Source organism: Hirundo rustica, chromosome 9 (genome assembly GCF_015227805.2).
Source record: "Hirundo rustica isolate bHirRus1 chromosome 9, bHirRus1.pri.v3, whole genome shotgun sequence".
In the NCBI taxonomy this organism is placed as follows: domain Eukaryota; kingdom Metazoa; phylum Chordata; class Aves; order Passeriformes; family Hirundinidae; genus Hirundo; species Hirundo rustica.
In genome coordinates this window covers 5,625,122-5,645,196 of record NC_053458.1, presented here as the reverse complement: position 1 = coordinate 5,645,196, position 20,075 = coordinate 5,625,122, and the positions used below count along the sequence as shown (strand labels likewise).

The 20,075-nt window shown below is 41.0% G+C and overlaps 1 protein-coding gene across 1 annotated transcript; it reads left to right on the top strand.

Annotated features, from left to right (window-relative positions):
- Window positions 1–229: 229 nt before the first annotated feature.
- On the top strand, window positions 230–19,133 carry SCP2 (sterol carrier protein 2). The gene is made up of 16 exons (XM_040072581.2): window positions 230–364; window positions 2,544–2,598; window positions 3,158–3,229; window positions 3,692–3,823; window positions 4,542–4,606; window positions 5,615–5,741; window positions 6,420–6,483; window positions 6,770–6,856; window positions 7,481–7,631; window positions 8,431–8,578; window positions 10,154–10,261; window positions 12,176–12,329; window positions 14,774–14,867; window positions 15,446–15,575; window positions 16,924–17,003; window positions 18,245–19,133. Exons 1-16 carry the CDS (start codon window positions 323–325, stop codon window positions 18,338–18,340), a joined length of 1,605 nt encoding a protein of 534 aa, XP_039928515.1. The 5' UTR covers window positions 230–322; the 3' UTR covers window positions 18,341–19,133.
- Window positions 19,134–20,075: the final 942 nt, after the last annotated feature.

The window sequence follows — 20,075 nt, the reverse complement described above, 5'->3', positions numbered from 1 at the left end:
GCCCCTCACAGGGTACTCCAGACCCTTCCCCATCTTCGCTGCTCTTGCCTGGAGAAACGGCGAGCTTCATCGCACCTCCGCTTTGGAAAAACGCCCGATAACGGCCAGGATGGGGGAATCCAGGGGGATAAGCAGGGATGTTTGTAAGACTGGCCACGGCTGGGCTATGGACGGGAACCCTGCGCCTTTAAGGGGCGGGTCCATGGCCCGGCGCTGGCCCCGCCCCGCCCGCTGGCCCCGCCCCCGGTGTCGCTGAGGGCCGGCGGGACGCGGCGGCAGCAGCAGCGCGGGGAGCGGGGTTCGTCCCATCGCCATCGCCGTCATGCAGCGCCGAGTGTTCGTGGTGGGCGTCGGCATGACCAAGGTACCGCTGCGCTCCCCGGCAGCCGTGTGTGCGCGGGGGGCACGGCCCGCGCCAGGCCGGCCTCGGCGGCTCCCCCGGCTGTCCCCCGCTGAGGGGGAGGTGCTGCGGGAGCCGCCCGCGCTCTCCCCGGCGCGGCTGAAGCCCCTCACGGGACGCGGTGGCCCCTCAGGAGCGCGCTGGCAGAGCCCGGTCCCGGCCCGGCGGCAGCGGCTCCGCGCAAAGTTCGCCCTCGCTCGGGGTGTGGGGAAGGCCGGACCCCGGCCAAGGTGAACGTGGTGCTACGCAGAGCAGGTCGATACGACGGCCCTGCAGCGGGCACAGTGTCTCCGTGTCCCCGCAGCCGCTGGCCCCGGGACAGGGGCTCAGGGAGGGCAGGGCCCTGCAGAGTCTGTACTGGGGCGTTGCTGTTCCCGGCCCTTGAGTTGTGAGCGCACACCTCGCCCCGCTCAGCCTCCACAGCTCGCCGGGAGCAGGTGGTAGCCAGGCGGGCGTGGGGCTCCTTCTCCCAAGTCACAAGTGATGGGGCAAGAGGAATTGGCCTCAAGTTTCCACAAGGCATGTTTAAGGTTAGAATTAGGATTAAGTAAGATTCCTTCACCGAAAGGGTTGCCAAACCTAGGAACAGGTAGCCCGGGGTAGTGGTGGAATCGCCATCCCTGGGAGGACTTAAAAGACACGAAGATGTTCACTTCGGGGCACGATTTAGTGCTGAATTTTGCAGTGCTATGGTAATAGTTGGACTCGAGCTGAAAAGTCTTTCCCAACATAAACAATTTTATGATTTTCAAAGAGGAGCAGTAAAAGAACCATTTTTGTTTTGATAGATGAATCTTAAGACAACTTTGATGTTTGCCAGAGTAGTCAGAAACCCCTCCCCCTGGCCACCTTTTAAATAATAATAACTTTTTGTCCTGTTGCTGCATGGGTATTTCTCCAGCATGTGATGTGATAGGAGAGGAATTGAAAGGTTAAAGACAATTCTGTTAATTGCATTTATTGGACTAGATCACAGAATGTAGTAATAGAAGTTATTGAGCTCACTTGTGATGTCCTCATGGAAGTGACGAGTAAAACCTGTCAGACACCATATTGCATCTTAAGTATTTTACAACAAAATCTTTTATGACTGTGTTGATTCTATTTAATTAACATTAGTGATGTAACGACCGCTGAAGTTTGTTAGATCTTCTCACAACAACAATCCACATTTCCTGTGTGTGTAACTGTCAGTCCCCCAGCGCTCGGCATTTTCAGAAGCCAGTTACCAGTTGAGCATGACTTGAGGAATTGTCAGCACTCACTTCTCCTCTCTGTTAGCCCAAGCAGTATCAATCACTCTTACAGACTTCTACAATGATCAACTCACCAACTGTTTTTTTCTTACGACCTTTGCTATGTAGGTTCTCTGTCTAAATGAACAAAAGGAGGCACTGCAGAAAGTACAGCTGAGTGGTACAAATGACTCGGGTCAGGGAGAGAAGCAGAAGGAGGCAGCAAATTAACTTTTATATGCTCACAGGGCACATCAAATAATTGCTGGGATTATAAGCAGTTATCATGAGGATTTCTTTCAGCAGTGACACTTTTTGTTAGTGATGTACAAATGCAAACCACGTCTACTTGTGGTGGTCTCTAATGAGTCACACTGGAAAGAAAATAGAAATGCCACCTCTGCTCCAATGGTGAGGAGTAAGGTAGGATAAATTCTCTCCAAAGAACAAACATTTTCTTGTTACAAATAGGAGTATTACAAAAAAAAACCCCAAACAAACAAGCAAAAAAGCAGAAGGGAATTATTTATCAAAGCTTCAGTGAATATTATATCATGTATTATGATGAATTGGTGAAGATTAGTTATTTTCTGTCCGACCCGCAGGCTTTGGACAGGATTATTGTCCATCTCCATAGTCATGGATCTTCAACACTGACCAGAAATGGCCCTCAGCTCCTATAAAATTGCACTATTTTCTCTTTTTAGCTATTGCAGGGTCTGGCAGCAGCATCTTGTAAAGATTTTGTACATGCACTTTTGGGTCAATGAAATTACATTGTTTGCGTGATATAAAACTTATTTCTAAATTAAATATAAAGCCTTTAAATATACCAGTCTGAGGAAAATATTAATTAAACATCACTGTGATTTATTCTCAGCTTGTTTTTCTTCCTTATCTCTTGCCAGTTTTCAAAACCTAATGAGAAGAGTGCTGATTATCCTGACATGGCTAAGGAAGCAGGTAATTTAGTAATAAAGCATTTTGTTTGATTGCTGATGATTAATTTAGATCTTATAGCCAATATTTTATTACACAGATGAAGGAAAAGCTACTGTTCAATAAGTAGGTACAACTTAAAAACAGATTTAAAACTCAGACCACTTTCAACAAATCCATGACTGATCTGTCCGGGTCAGCCCTTCCAGGCTGAAACCAGCAGGATGGCTTAAAATTGGATTGTGCACTTAAATAATTTAATACTTGCCTATATTAGTCAAAGCATACTCTCACTGGGATGAACAACCTTGGTGCATGAACACAGAATTAATTTTCTGATAAAGAAGCTTGTTCAGAACTCAAAATGCTGTGAAATTTTCCTTATGAGTATGAAATTGTCCTTATGAGGTCCAAGACTCTATTGACCATTTGCACCATATGATGAGGAATTTCTACAACTCTCATTTGTGAATGCAGGACTCATACGTACTACTCTAGGTTTGCTTGTTATGGTTGTGAGAGTTGCCTTTTTTTCTTCTCCCTTCAATTTTAAACTTTTTCCAACTTTTAAACTGTCTTTTAGGCCAGGCAGCTTTAGCTGATGCTGGGATTCCATATTCAGCAGTGAAGCAGGCGTGTGTGGGTTATGTTTATGGTGAGTATTGTTTGATTGGGATGTCACTTCTGTGACAATTGCAGACATCTATGTGGATAAAGCATGAGGAATGCCATCAATAAGCTTTCTGTTAAGGGGAAATCTATTTCCATTCCTAAAAGATGTTTCCATTTACTTTCCTTCTGGTTCTCTATTAACGACTGCATCGTGGCAACTGAAGTAGGGTCAGTCTGCTGTGATAGCTGGAGCAGCTCCCAAGCCACATCTCTAAGATCCTTCTGTCCAGTCTGTTATGTCCCTTCTGTGAAACAGAAACAGGACAAGCTGCTGGTTTTAAAATCTGAGCAGTTTCATCTTGTTTCTGTGGATACCTGAGAGCCACACTCAAGGTGACAGCTCAGAAGTTCAAGTTTACGGTTTAATTGGTAGCACTGCACACACACGGCAGGATTTCTTTTTGTGAGTCTGTAGCTTATTTTAATGTTGTGTTTCTATTTGAAGGTGACTCAACCTGTGGGCAGAGAGCCATCTACCATGGTCTGGGTCTAACTGGCATCCCCATCATCAATGTTAACAACAACTGTGCTACTGGATCCACTGCTTTGTTCATGGCCAGACAGCTTGTAGAAGGAGGTGGGTTGTTTTGCTCTGTGCCCCTGAGAGATTGTCTGGCATGCAGTAGGATGGGGTATGTGGATGGATGTACATGTCTTTTCCTGTGTCACGAGCTGTATGAGCCAAGTCAGTTCTGCCAGTTAAGTGTTTCTGCAGTAATTGTTTGGAGGAGTGCAGAACAAGTGGCATGATAGTACTGCAGGCACTAGATTCTCCAGGAGGAAAAGAAGAATCTGATAAAAAGATTAGCTTTTTTCTTTTAGCTTGAAGTTAATACAAGTGTTTAACTAACAGATTTTTGGAAGGGAGGGGAGAGAGCAGACGGACAGACCATGCTTTGAACCATGAGTATTTCCTCCTGCTTTTGCAGTTCCTTTGTGGACTTTGATACTTTCTTGCACAGATGCTGATGTTTCTGTAATGAGAACTACAGCAACACCGTGTATGATTTTTTTTACTATTTGTAGCTGAGACATAAATGCTTGGTTGTCTGTGAGAATTGGTGTCAGTTAAAAATAAACCCCAATCCTGCAGTGATCTTTCATTCTTAGGTGTCAATGTCTTTGTATCAATATCTTGTCCGTCTTAATTTGACTCTTTCAGAAATGAAGGAGGAAGGAAGAGCAGCTGGTTTGTGGATATGTTTGTGTACATATCTTGTAGTGGAATAGTTGTTAGTGCATAGTGGCATTTATAATCACACTGTTCTTTACACAGTCACACATTTTATTTGAAGGTTTGGCAGACTGTGTTCTGGCACTCGGCTTTGAGAGGATGGCCAAAGGATCTCTTGCTTCAGGTGTAAGTGTCTGAAACACTTGATAAGTTCTGTGTTTGTGCATGAGATACCCTTCCTCATTCTCTGTTGTAACAATAACACCACTCGCTTTACTGTGCTGCTGCAGATGATGACAAAAGAAACATTAGTTTGAGCTAAATAATCTTTTAGTGAGTTTGTGATGGCAGCTATGTCGTAGTATAAAAAATAAGTTCCAAAACATTCCACGCAAAATTCATGTGTCATGTTTGTTGTATTTTGCCAAGATTATGTTAAAGGCTGGGTTAGTGGGGAAAAAGGAAAAAAACAGATAAAATATTGAAGCTTTGGGTAACTAAAGTGTCTTTCTCAAACAACACAGCAAATCAAAGAAGGATTCTGGGTCTTCTGGCCTGATGCTTACTCCGTTGACCTGTTACCACACTCTCCCAAAAACTAAGGGCTTCTTGACTCTTATTTGTTTTTACTGGAGAAGTGTGTGTGGGTTTGTGTATATTTTGCTTTAAGGCAAGCAGTATTAGAGCCCATATGTCATTAAACTGCAGAACTGCCAAGTTCAATAATATATTCAAGAGGTTTGGGTGAAAAATGTTAAATTTAGCAAGTGATAAAAATGAGGAAGAGTTATCTTTTAACATGCTTTACAGTATTTCATCTAAGCTTCGTTGAAAATACCAATAGAGTATTAATTTTATAACTTACAATTATATTAACTGTAGAATTTTAGGTAAGGTGAAAAACCACCCAAAGTCCCCTGCTGAAAATAGTGACTGTGATAGAAATCATGTAGCAATGACTCTTGTCATGAATCAGTGCAGGGGTTATCATGTTGAGCATTTTCTGTTTATTTACTCTTTTTTATAGCCACGAAATTATCAATACTTCTGAACATGTCACTAAAGTGCAACATATTGCCCAGAGACTTGTTAAAATATTAGAAAAGCCTCTCATCTTCTTGGAATCTGTGACAGTTTTGTGGTGATGTTGAAAAGAAAAGGAAATTATGATTTGCTTTGTATTTCTGCTTTCAGTTTGCAGACAGAACTAATCCTATGGACAAACATTTGGAAATTATGATAAATAAATATGGCCTAGCAAGTGCTCCAGTGGCACCTCAGATGTTTGCAAGTGCTGGCAAAGAACATATGGAGAAATATGGTCTGTGAAAATTCTTTTTTTTTCATTGTCTTCTCTTTCTGAAGTGATTAAAAAATAATAGGATTTTGTTTTAAGAAATGGTAGCATTAAGGTTGCATAACTTCCTGCATTTTATCCCTTTGGATAGGTATAAGGGCCTGGGGCTGAACTTTTTGGCAAAAGCTGTTGGGTATTTGATTTAATTTAATTTAATACCAAGTACAGGGCTGCTGCCACTGCTGTTTGCTACCCCCCTGACCAGACAAGGGAATTGGCTCCAAGGAGACAGCCAGGCCTGTTGTGCATCTTTTATTTGCACTTTTAGACTATTACATGAAAAAAATACAGACTTAAACTCTAATATTTCACTGCAGCTGTTTTGGACTGGTAGGAAAATGAGCATTTAAGTTTCAGTAATAGAATAATCCATCAATTAAAATGCACTTGTTTTCTGTGTTAATAGTAAGTGTTAAACATGCAAGTGGGTTGTTGTGTCAGCTAAAACTCAGCCATGTTTAGTAGTCTTTATCTAAGTTTGAAACCTCAGCTGAGTTCTAAGGAAAATCTTCCTAACAGTGTGTCTCTAGTAATAAAGATGCTTGTAAAGGTCAGAACCTTATGACACAATATTTAAACTGTTATGTCAACCCTGTTTGAGCAAACAAAGTATTGCAACAGAGCTTTCTTTCCCCTTTTCAGGGACAAATCCAGAATACTTTGCCAAAATTGCATGGAAGAACCACAGCCATTCAACCAACAACCCGTGAGTCACGTTCTCTGCCTCTGTAGTCAACATCCCTGGCTGTGAAAAGAAAAACAAATCGTGCACAACAAAGTAGTTAGTATTTTTAGAATATGTTGAGAATATTTTCAGCATATGTTCTTTATTATGGAATGAGAAAATAAATAAATTATCCTAGAAAGAGATAAAAATTATTTCTCTATCCAGTGCCTTATACTCTGTAAAAAAGAGCACTGTAGTTTCCTACTAGTGTGATATTAGTGTGTCTAGTGCTCAATCTGAGACGGCATCTGTGTGTTTCCCTTAGGTATTCCCAGTTCCAGAAGGAGTACACCTTAGATGAAGTTCTGCATTCTCGCAAAATCTTTGATTACTTGACTGTCTTGCAGTGTTGGTAAGGAGAGGACTTTGCATTGTGAAATAGATCTTGATGTTAAGACAAATATGGTAGGACATCTATTTAAATAATGTCTGTTTGTGTGTCAGTTGTAATTTACAGATTGCTGTAAGTAAAACTTCTCATAAATAAAACAGATGTGGAAACTCTGTCATGACCAAACACTAGATACTTGCTGTCAGTGTAATACAGTGAGCTGAAATAAGTTTTGTACTTTGGGGTTCTCATGTAATTCTCTTCATTTCCTAATGTGCGTCCATTGCTGTTGAGTGTTAATTCTTCTCTTCAGCCTTTCCTAAGCAGTCTTGGAGGGTTTATATATGTTTTTATATGTTTATAGCCAAGTAGAAACTTTGATTTGTCCTAAATTGTAAATCTTTAATGACGCATTTCTATTTCAATGTCATGATTTTCAAATGTCTGTTGTAAATATTACTAAGAGTGTCCAGTAAGCACTGATGGAATTTATAGTTTTGTGGTGTCAGCCAAAGAAAGTGGGGTTTTGTTTGTTGGGGGTTTTTTTGTTTGTATTAAAAGATAAATCCATGGAACATCAACAATCTAATGAAGATTGACATTACTGATTTAGAACAATAATATCATTATTTTTCTGTCAATCAGTCCCACATCAAATGGCGCTGCAGCTGCAATTTTGGCTAATGAGGACTTTGTGAAAAGGCATAAGTTGCAGCCAAAAGCTGTGGAAATTCTAGCCCAGGTGATGGCTACTGATTATCCAAGCACATTTGAAGAAAACAGCTGTATGAAGATGGTAGGTTTACAATTCTGTATTCCCTGGTTCTCATTGGGGTGCTTTTTCTGATGTTTTTGTTTATAATTTTGGGTTGGTGTTTTGTGGAGGTTTTTTTTGTTTGTTGGTTTGGTTTTGGAGGTTGGGGGTTTTTTTGTTTGGTTTTGGGGGTTTAGTATTTTTTTTTTTTTAGTATCTGCCAGTCCTAGTGATGCTCTAAACACTTTAATGTCAATGAGCAAATATATTATATTTTGTGGTAAATGTAAAACTGATTTCATTTGGACAGATATGGAATAAGCAAGGAGGATGATTGTGGAATGACAATAAGTAACTTATAAACAGGCTATCAGAAGCCTAGTTTTTAACAAATTATTTACAGGCTATTTTTTAAACAACTTGGGCAGCAAAAGAAAATTTCTTTCATTTTTCTCTTTATAGAAGTAATGAGATTTAAAACAATTAGGTGAATTGTAGAAAAAGGCAACAAGACAATTTGAGGATTTGTTTCAAGGCTGGTGGTCTGAGTCATGCAAAGGAACAATTTGGGTTGTGATTAAGGTTGAGGAAATAGAGGATATTCCCCAGAAAGGTTTTGCATGCCAGCAATAAGCCTTAGAATGTGTTATTTCTTTCTAGACAATTTTTATTGTATGAAAATCAAACTCTGACATGTGATGCATTAAAATAAATCAGAATACCATCTCCTTCATTCACTGACAGGATCTGTAGAAGCACAGTTAAAATTAAATGTAAAAATTAAACTGTGAGCTATGTTTCTGTAATGATATTTTAACATAGAATTTCTCCTTTTTTTCAGGTTGGCTATGATATGACTAAAAAAGCTGCACAAAAATGTTTTGAAAAAGCAGGGCTGAAACCTACAGATGTTGATGTGATTGAACTTCATGACTGCTTCTCAGTTAATGAGTTCATCACCTATGAAGCTCTGGGACTGTGTCCAGAAGGTAATGGAGATAATTGTTTTATTAAAATGGAAAACACCAAAAAGACTCAAATTAAGAACTCCTGTGATCTCAGTCTTAGGCCCCTTTTTTGGAGCTGGATTCTATCATAATCTTACCCCAAGATTCCCCTCCATCTATGCATTTCCTTTTAAGAAGGTAAAAATAGGACATGAATTGCCTGTGGGGGGCCTTAGTTAGTTACTGAACTTGGAAACATCTTTGCCTCAGAGTTGTTGGCAAATTGTCAACGTGCATCTAAAGTCAGCTGTGGAACAATGCTCAGTCTGCCCAGATTAATTTAATGTCAGTGAATTTGCTGGATTTGCAACAGATTCAATGGCAGTGGAATTTAGCTCTGTGTATGTAAGTAAAATCTTTAACATTTTCTGCTGAAGAGGCTATTTTATGATTTCAAGTAAATAATGCATTGAACTGCTCTTTCAGTTCATGATGTATTTAATTTCTAAACATATTCTTGCTTTGCCAGATTATCATCTGATAGAATCTTTCTCTAAATTAACTAGTTATGAGAAAGTACCACAATCTGGCACTAGGGGGTAGATAAAGCCTGCACTCTCTTACTAAAAAAGACATTTATGGAACTGCAGGAAGTTATGTGCTTGCCTTTGAATGTTTACTTTATTCTACTGTCATTTTTGCTGTGTTTTTATGGTGTCTGCAGCAAAAATGGTGAATGTTTGACATATTTAAAGAAGTGCATTAAGCTCTTTAGGTTCATTCCTTTAACTGATGCAGAATAATCCTGGTGGTACTTGTCTATTTGACTAATTAGCCTTGTGCATAGTTATTTAATAGTGCTGTTCTCACAACTCTTAGTCAGTCTGGCCTTCATGAAACCTATCTTGAAATGATAGAATAATTAGGCATAAAGATTAATGAAATGGCATAAACCACTGTGGATTTAGATGGGCAAATCTAACCTGGTATTCTCATTTAATGGCACCATGGAACCATGGCAGATCTTTTTTAGACTTCAGTGTTAATAACGGAGGCTGAAGAAGCTGGTAGAATAAATGAGTAAGAGCCTGGTAAAAAGGGAGAATTGTCTGTATTCTGCAAAGCTAAATGAGTCCAAGCATTAGTCTGCTGAGTGCTTTTATTTACTATTTTAATGTCTAATACAGCCCAAGGTACCATTAGTTGGCCTTTGTGGCAAAAGCTTGTGTTCAACTCGGTGTTCACCCTCCAAGTCCTGGGGGTCACAAATTACAACTAACCAAAACCATAGTTACCGCTGCAGTTTCATGAACAAAACATAAATAGCTTCATTATACTGATTGTATCATAATGCTGTATGTACCAACAGAACAATTCAACTGCAAATTAAAAACAGCTTTTGTACCAAAAGCTTCTCTTCCATGCTGTGCTTTCTCCAATGGTACAAGCAAGTCTCATTAGTGTAGTTTGGCTAATTTTTGCTCCTTGTGAAATGTGAGCTGTAGCATTTCCTAGGGTTTGACTGACATGCAGCATCTCTGGTAAGTTACAGCAGAACTGAAAAATCACTTACAAGTTAAAAAAGAGCATTTATCTTACATAAATGCTGTTTTGTAGGAAGAGCATGTGACCTGATCGACAGAGGAGACAATACTTATGGAGGAAAATGGGTTATTAATCCCAGTGGTGGCTTGATTTCCAAGGGACATCCTCTTGGTGCCACAGGTATGCAAAAAACCACTTCATTTAATCACACCCATTAGACAAGAGATCTAATTAACCTGCTCTTGAGCAGGCCGGTGCTTCCCAGCTGTGCTTGAAATGTCAGGGCTTCAAAGCTTCTTCCCAGTCTTCTTTCCAAATAATCCAAGTGTTGGGACAGGTTAACACAGCTTAACCTTTCCTAAATAATTGCTCAGTAGTACAGCTTCTGAATAGTATTTGAATAAGTATTCTAATATGATGTCATCCTTTAAAATTCTGGGTTTGGAGATTTTTACTGCCTCTGAATATCCTGTACCATTGTAAGCTGTACTAGAAGCCAAATTTGTTAAGTCTTGGATGTCAAAATATTTATCTGATGTTTACAACAGAAGCTCACTTGGTCACCATTTCCCACCAACATAGGTTTTCCTTTTTTTTTGTTTGTGGGGGGTTTTTTTCCCTTTTTTTTTTTTTTTTTTTTTTTTTCTTTTCTTTTCTTTTTGTTTGTTTGTTTGTGGTTTTGTTTTTCTTTTTTTCTTTAAACTTCTGTGCTTGTTTCTAAATGAGTTGGCTCTTGGACAAAATGTGTTTGGATTTGTGAAGATAATTCACCCTCCTTGTTTGGAAATGAGAAGTTGTCAGAAAACTGGAGAAGATGAAACCTTGTAGAACACCAAGTGTTAATCTAAACAGTTGTAACAGTGACATAGAATATGCAGTTAAGTGTGGGGGCCAGGGGGAGTGTTGGGAAACTTTGGGAAAAAAGGGTTCCAGATAAAAGAGACTGTGGGTATCTGTAACAGGATGAGGGCGTTGCATTGCCCGGTTTGTGTTAACTTTTGTCAGTTACACAGTGATAAAAGCAGAGGCCCTTACTGGCATTTTTGCTACTCCGTTGCCATGGGATGGAGGAAGAGTCAGTAAAATGTAGAAAATGACAAGTCTCCAGCCTGTTAGCTTAATTTCCCTTGGAAACAGTCTTGAGGCCAGTTATATGCTAAACAAGGGTCATGTAAATCCTCTTAAATATCCAAACCATTCCAGGGCAGGCTGCACCACAGTACACACCGTGTCCTTGGGGCTGAGAGAATGTCAATGAAACCTGTTCATTCTCATCTATGACTGGAATTTTAAAACTCCTTAACTCATCTTCTTCATAATGTTCCAGTTGGCAACGTGTAAAACTCGGTGCATGAAATGCGGATTCCTTGTCTGCCTTGTCCAAAGACCTGTGCAGTTGTCCAGGGGAAGGGAGAGGAAGGGATGGGGGAAAGGAGAAATGTGTGAGGAATATCCAGAGAAGGGCAGTGGAGCTGGGGGAAGGTTTGAAGCACAAATCCTGTGAGGAATGGCTGAGGCAGCTGGACAAAAGGAGGCTCAGGGGGAACTTCTCACTCTCTCCCTGAAAGAAGGGTTGTAACCCAAGCAGCTAGAGACAGGATGAGAGGATACAGCCTCAAGCTGTGCTAGGGGAGGTTTAGGCTGGACATCAAGAGGAATTTTTACACAGAAAAGTTAAAGGTTGGAATGGGCTGCCCTGGGAGGTTGTGTTGAAGGAAAAAGTGTTGAAGGAAATTTCAACAGGTGGCACAGTGCCACCGTCTAGCTTTGACAAGCTTGGTGCTCGGTCACAGGTTGGACTCGATGACCTTGGAGCTGTTTTCCATCCTAATTAACGCTGTGATTCCGTGCGTGCGGTGGGACTGGACCCAGACTGCAGAGACAGCTGATGGAATAGCGGGGGGAGACTGAGGGTGAACACAATCAGAGAGCGTCAGTTCCGCCGTGCCGAGGGGCTCCCCTTCCCCTGGCTTTGCCGAGGCCCTCCAGTTCCCTGGCGGCAGCTCGGGTCCCCGGGGGTTTCCCGAATGCCGCGTCGCTGGGCGCGCGGCGGGGCGCGCTCGGGCTGACGCCGCTCTGCGCTCGATGTTTCAGGGCTGGCGCAGTGCGCGGAGCTCTGCTGGCAGCTGCGCGGGCTGGCGGGGCGGCGGCAGGTGCCGGGGGCGAAGGTCGCGCTGCAGCACAACCTGGGGCTCGGCGGCGCCGTGGTCGTGACGCTCTTCAGGATGGGCTTCCCCCGGGACAGCAGGTGAGCCGGGGCTGACGCTCGCCGGGGGCTCGCCCGGCGCGGGGGGAGCCGCGGGCAGCACCGCCGGGCCTTCCGGAGCGCTCGGCCGGGGCTGCTGGCCCGGCCTGGCTGTCCCGCTTCCCTCCGAAGTTAGCTGCTGCAGACTTACCGCCGCTGCTCGAGGAGGAGATTGGCCTGTAAACTAAACCAGCAGCGCGTGTAACTCCTGTGTACCCGCAGCACTGAGGTTACAGCTCACCCACTGCCGTGTCACGCTGTGCACTGAGTTACAGAAAGCTCACACTGGCTTGTAGGAACGGCTCGTGTGATTGTCCGTAAGGAAGAGTAATGTTCGCGGGGGAAAAGCCACCGAACAAATAAAAACTGTTCCAAGAATAAAACACGCCACATTAAAATTAATTGATTGAAAGTAGGGATGTGCCAAAACCAGCGAGACGTCCGTGGGAACAGAGAAACCGCTGCTTTCACTGCTGCTGGTTTAGCTCTGTGAAGGATTGCTTTCAGCCGTGTTTCACGTGATACTGTAATTCCTCAGAATTCAGGTGTGTTACTGGCTACAGAATTTGCAATTGTAGTCTATTTCAGAGTGAGAGAACACTGCTGTGGAGCTGTCCGCACTCTGCTGCAGCTCAGTGCTCCAATGGACAGGAATTGAGAGAAAACATTGGTATTATTCTGGTATTTCAGGGGAGACCTACAATACAGTTCCCTTCATGCTTTCACTTCCCTTCATGCTTTCCTTAGAAAGACTGACCTGCTTATTGTGGGCATTATGGCTTTTAAAGCTGGATCCCAGTGCTTTGTTTTCTCTGAAAACCTGTGAACAGCAGAATTAATCACACTCTGGTCTTTCAGAAAGGAACATATCCCTCCCTCCCAGCTCATATTTCTAAAACCTGTTTTGGCTAAACCTGTGCAGTTCCTGGGAGGTGGCAGTATAACCTGTGGAAGAGTTGATGGGAGAAGCCACTGGACTTAGAAGGGCTGCAGCAGTGACTTTTTGTAGTGTCAGGAATAATAATTCTGTCTCTTTTTTTAATCTAAGAGGTTGTACCATGTGAGAAAAAAAGAGAGAAGAAAAAAATATCTTCTCATGGATTCTCTTCAAACATGCTCACAAAACTTGTCAGTGGATGTTGGTACAGTTTTAAATCTAAGAGGGAAAGATTGTTACAGGAACTACACCTTTTTCCATTGCTTTGAGCTTTGTCTTTAGAAATACTGTCAATTTATGGAAACAAACAAAAAAAAAACCCTCTTGCTATTTTTATATGCTAGAAGTAGTCCTTCCTGTCAGGGAGAGCTTTTCATGTACAGATAATAGTTCTCCTGAAGAAACTTAAGTCTAATTTACTATGGCTCATTTCATCTTCACTGGTGTTCAGAATTTTTAAAATACTTTCTTAAGTACAACTCAACCCAGATAAATCTTAGCAATACTTATTTCATCTTACACTAGAGAAGCTTAAAAGCCTTTAGTCCTCCCAAAGGCTCTGTGTGGGAGATCCCTGACACAAGGGAGTTGCACCAATGTGTGTCAGACTTTGGAATGGAGCAGTGGCTGATGTGCTGACACCCCTTATGTAACTGAGTTATGATGTGCATTGTGTAATTAAGGGAAAGGTGCTGAAACTCTGTGTTGATGAAGATCCTTCACACCAGTTTCCTCCAGCAATGGATGTACAGTTGATCACTGGCTTTAGAAATAGCTGGTAAGAATGTGCATCAAGGCAGCAGGACTCGATCTGTTCTGCATTAGTTGTTGAAACAGTTCTGCTTTTTGTTTGGTGGCTTTTTCTGAACCTTACAGATTCCATCCTGTTAGTACAGCCTTGGTTCCTTAGCAAAATGGATGTGTCTCCTTCAGGCAAGACAGTGCCCACTCTTGCTACGCTGTCACACATCTGCAGGGCAGTGTCAGTACCACCCCAGTAAGTTCCAGCAACATTTCTTGCACAGTTCTGTCACTTTAGCAGTATCAAACCTGACCACAGTGTTGGACTCTGCTGTCAAGAGATGGCAATAGCAGTGAACTTGTTCCTCCTGCTGCTTGAATTGCATTTCTTTGCACGTGTCTCTGTACTTTGGCTCTGTGCCCCTGCAGAAATCAAGAATTGGGTTCCATGTTGCTATCAGACCATGCAGGGTGATTTCTCCAGAGTATCAGGAATAGGATTAATGATTTACTTTCATTATAAAATTAATCTTCAGTTCATAGACACGCAACACCCAGATATTTGGAGTGATTGTAATTCAAGCTGTAATTATAGTTCAAGAGAGCAAGCCTCATGCGGTTACCAGAGTTGCTCTGCATTGCTGGTGCCAGAACTGGTGTTCTGGCATTGCAAGAAAGGTTTCTTGCTGGTGTTAGGCCTATTTGTGATCATTTGAAGATGTTGAAAATGTGATTTGAAGTGTTTAAATTAATGGGGTTTTTGTTTCAGCAATGGCCGTATTGCGGCTGTGCCTCTCAGTGCAGCTGTTGATGGATTCAAGGCACACCTGGTCTTCAAAGAGATTGAGAAGAAGCTCCAAGAGGTATCTGACTACTTCTTTTACCTACAACAGGATTTTAATTGACAGCAGAATGTATGTGAAACCTGTTGGGAATTTATTAGCATCCATCACTTCTTGAGGACTGCTCATTGAAACAAATGGTACAGATTTGGATTTTGCCAGAAACCTTTTACACTGTGCCATAATTTTAAATTACTTTTTTCCCCCTGATAGCTCCTACCTGCATAAGGGTATTTCAGTAGATGCAAGTTTGGAATGTATGTGAGGAGCTTGCTAACTAACCAAAGAAACTTTGTCTTTGGTATAAATGCTTGCTTTGTAAGCACGATCAGAAGAAGAAATCACATTTTGTCAAACTTATGTCAAGACAAGGCTATTAGGATTATTCTTCTTAGTTTAATAGATTTCAATATAGATAGTTATAGTTTGAGTTTTTGGTTTATTTAGATTTTTTGATGGTTGTTTAAATGATGCCTAATGGAGGGAATAGATATTTTTATATTAGAAATGGTGAAGGTTTTTTAATTACTTCTGTTAAATTAAGACTGACTGAAAATGATGTTGAAGTAAATTGCTTTCTCATTCCATGGTCATTATAGGAAGGAGAGCAATTTGTCAAGAAAATTGGTGGAATCTTTGCCTTCAAAGTAAAAGATGGTCCTGGTGGGAAAGAAGCAACTTGGATAGTAGATGTGAAAAATGGTAAAGGCTCTGTGGCACTTAATTCAGGTCAGTGCTCTTTTATTATGTCATTGCAGAACACACATAAAAGTAATGAATATAGACTCATATTCTGTTCAGGCTGTAGTGACCTTGAGCAAAAATGAGGTAGAGCTACCTCAATTTTAAACTTTTCTAATTACTGACACTTAATCCATGGTGTTTCAGACCAAGAACTAAACATCTACTCTGAATCTGTCTAGATATTTTCTATTTTCTTAGAGGCTGCAGGGAGATCTGTCATATGATTTCAGAGAAATCAGAATGGGGGGGAAATAAAAAGTGAAAATCAACCCAAAATTTGGGCCAAAAATGTAATTTGTAGCTGTTTCTTCAGTTGCTTTGTTGGAGACACTGGTAAGCAGTAACCTGGTCTGCCTTGTCAAGTTACTTCTCCTCTGCAGGTAGTTAAGCAACAAAACTTAATTGGTTCAGTGCTGTACCAGCTGACATAAACTTCAAGTTCCATTTTCAAAAAGGCAAAAATAAGAAACAGACTGGGTGGTGTTGGAGAACCCCATAAAAATACTGAAAACACAGCATTTGTACCCTAATAATGAAAATGAAAAAAAAAAAAACCAAAGACAAGAGCCAGTCCTCAAAATCTGATATATCCATGAACCTTTTGCATTGCAAACTTTTAATTAAAAATACGAAAAATTCATTGTTACGTTATTACAAAAAGAAGACCACAGTCTTCTGTTGCATGGACAATAATTTATCAAAGATTTCAATGTGATAATAAGGTAAACATAGTAAAAGATGTGTGCAGGTTTTAGCCCTTTGGTTTGCACATCCCTATTTATATCAGAGCTTATTAAAATGATTTTCCAGCTTACTTCTAGTAAGAACATCCTAGAAACGTCTGTGCTTGAATGAATTCAAATGAGTGCTTTCAGAATGCACATGTTGTTCCCATGGAAGGAGAGGGCAGGAAATGCCTGAAATGTCAGTAATGAATATCTTCAGAGAGTGTCACAGGGGAAAACTCATCTGTTCCATGCTGATCCTCAAACTAGCGAAGATAAACTTGATAAAACTGAAAGATGATTGTCAGTGCTTGCAATGAGCATTCTGCCTGGATACAGGTAGATCATTATTTATTTTCAAGGAATGAATTTGCTTGGCTTTTCAGGAAGGCCCATCTTTCTTCACTGTGGGGCTGGTCTGTGCTCCAAGCTGGCCCAGCTGCCTCTTGGCTTTGGGTGGCCTCTTGCTGATATTTTTTGATGGCTCTTGCTTGTAAATGCTTCAGGTCCCATTTGCTGACCTGTGGTCTGAAGGGATGCTCCACGTAGTTGTAGCTCCCACAGCTGTTTCATGCTCAGTTTGAGTCTTCATTCATTCTTCATTGCAGACAAGAAGGCAGATTGTACGATCACAATGGCTGACACTGATCTGCTGGCACTCATGACTGGCAAGATGAACCCTCAGACAGTAAGTACAGCAAAATGACCTGATCAGGGAGCTGGTTGGTTTGTTCTGAATGTGTTTAAGCTGAAATCATTTGAAAGTTTTCATCTGAAACTGCCACGGCTGATCTGAAAAATGACAGTTCTTGGTGTGCTCAGAACAAATCAGCCAAAGTGAGGTTTGTCAAGGACAGGGATGTATGTCAGACATCCTGCAGAGGTGTGGCCTGTGTTATATCCCAGAAGGAGATATTACAGTGCCTGGTTTGCAGAGAAGAGGGACAATCCAGTTTTTGCAAAGTGCCATAAGAAAAAAGGAATGCGGGCCTCTCTTTGGGGGGCTTTAGCTGACATTAGTGTAAGGAGTCCTCTTGATGCTGAAAAGTAGAAATTGAAGTGAGCTTCCACTGAATGCCTGGGATTATTTGTTGTTGAGTGGGAAGTTTGGGGGTTTTTGTGTGGTTGGTTTAATTTTTTTTTTTTTAATTCCTCTGTATGCCAAAAGCAGTCATAGCGTACAAGTAAACCAGATGTTTAAGTCAATTTCTTAATTTTTGAATTTGACTTAAAATTTTTGAATTTGAAATGCTCTGGGTAACTGTTTCAAGATTTTGGTCTGGTCATCATAGGGGAAATTTTGCAAACTGAAATGTATCTAGGAGAAGTTTTAAGATAAAACACATTATAGAAATGTTGTAATATACATGTAGAAAATTCAGAAGCAACTCCAGCTTTACATCTACAGTTTGGATATTTTGGTGCATGCAGTTTATCTCCTTACAAGGTCTGCAGGAAAAAAATCCAGATTTTCTGCATGTCTGCTTCACAAACAAGATTTGTAAAATTGAATTGATCAGGAACAAAGCCAGTTGAGGCTGAGCAGGATTTGAGCTAAGAAATCAGTTGTGGCACCTACTGTCACTGTGGCTTTATTGTTTGCAGTTGAAATAATCAGCTTGTCTGCTGTGAACAGTCACCACCCAAACCTGGGGTGTTCTGCCTGCTCCAGGTACAGACCCATGGCTGTGATAATCTAAGAAACAAGCAAGTTTATTCTCCCCAGGTATCACAAATATAATAAGAACACAACTGCCTCAGTTCCCTGTTCTACAGTCAGACAATGCATTTGTTGCTGGGTGTGAGGTGTGTGCCAGAGCTGCTGGAGTTAACCAAACTGCTCATCCATCATAACCCATAACTGTCTGGAGGGGTGCATTTGGGATAACTTGTTGTATTGCATTTCACAGAATCTTTCTTTCTTTTCAGGCATTCTTTCAAGGCAAATTGAAGATTTCTGGGAACATGGGCATGGCAATGAAACTTCAGAACCTACAGCTGCAGCCAGGCAAAGCTAAACTTTGAGCTCAGTAAAGTAAATAGTCAGTATTTGAAATTCTTGACAAAAAAGTAGAAGGAAACGAGACATTATCAATAATATGGCACAGGCTGGGTTTATTTGGCCTCTCTCACCTCAGTTCTGTGGTTAGAGACCTTAATTCTCTTAACAATTCCATCGGTTTCTCTATAGCTAAGCTTGAGGCACTAACACAAGTGGTACATGGTGGGGTTTGTGACAGCTTTTGTTCTAATCAATATGGACAATTGTGTAAAAATTAGAGCTGAATTAGGCTGCTTGCTGTTGTTGAGGTTAGTTGGGAAGGAAGAGAGGAAAGTTATAAATAGTTTGGCTTATCAATGGAATGAGTTGCATTTTTTTAAAGGCTGTAATAGCAGGAGATGAAAATGCTTTCAAACTTCTATTCTAATAAATTTGCTGCTGCTTACATTAAAATGGTCTTGTAAAGGGGATCTCTAACAACATTTTTTTAGAATAGGTTTTGGGAATTTGCTATAAAATACTTTTCTTATTACTACTTTGGAATTAAAAAATAAATAAGATATCCAGAAGTAAGCAGGAACTAGAATGCTGCTTTGAGGTTCACAGGATTTGATAATACTTCACCTTGAAAACAGATTAGATTTGCCAGGAGAGCAGAGAGGGAATATAATCAATATGTTACCCGATTTCTCCCGGTAAAATCTGGTGTTGATCATGATGAAATTCTTGTCAGTTATGTAAAAGCTTTAAGTTCTGTTTTCGGAAAATGTATTCTGGTTGGAAGTTTAATAGAAAATTAAATATACTTTTCCTGTTCTTCTGTGTGTCTCTTTCTCAGATCTATAAACATGGAATTCATGTTAATGTACTGAACTGTTTTATTGTGATTGGCACCTGCAGGCATCCACTTTTTCCTCCTCAGGCATTGTCAGTACATCATCCATAAACTTCATCTCAGTCCAGCAAACACATCTCACATCCTCACATACTTAGGAACTTAAACTGAAACTTTCACTTCTCTGGCTTAACTAAAATAACAATAAAAAAGCAATTTCAAGCCAATCATTCTGCCTCCTATTGGGAATGGTGACAGATTGCTGAGCAGTAACAATGGCTCTACTGCATCAGACCAAAAATCCTTCTGGCCCACTGGATTTTCTCCCTGTTGGTACCTTGGAAGAAGGATGAAGATGGCCCAATCATCTGTTTACTCAGAGTACTTTCCTAACGTCCACTGAATGTCATTTTTTTTTTCTCCCAGCTCACAAATTTGAGCCAGAAGTGGTTATGTCTGGATTGTCTTTCATGAGTTTTGTCCAGTCCCTTTTGGAATCCTTGGACAGCTTTTTTAGCATGGATCATGAGTTTCTGTACCTACACATCATATAGAATTAAACTTACTCCTTTCTATCCTATACATTAAAGTTTTATACCTCCGTTTTTGAGGCTTTGAGGGGGAGGGCTTTGTGTTTTGCTGGAAGAACAGTGAACAGCTTCAGAGTGGTGTTAATAAAACACTCCTGGTGTTTATATTCTTGTCCTGTCTCCTTCGGGCTTCACAGTTTTCGGAGAGGTCATTCAGGTCATTTACCTGTGAACATAGAGAGACCCTTGTAACCTTCTGTCCATCCAGCTGTCCTTCCTGCATGCTGCATTGTAATTGTCAGGTTAAAAAGTTTCAAGATATAAGAACATTTTCTGCCTATATTTCTCTTTTCCCAGTTGCTTTTCTGACCACTCCTTGTTTTGAGGTGATGT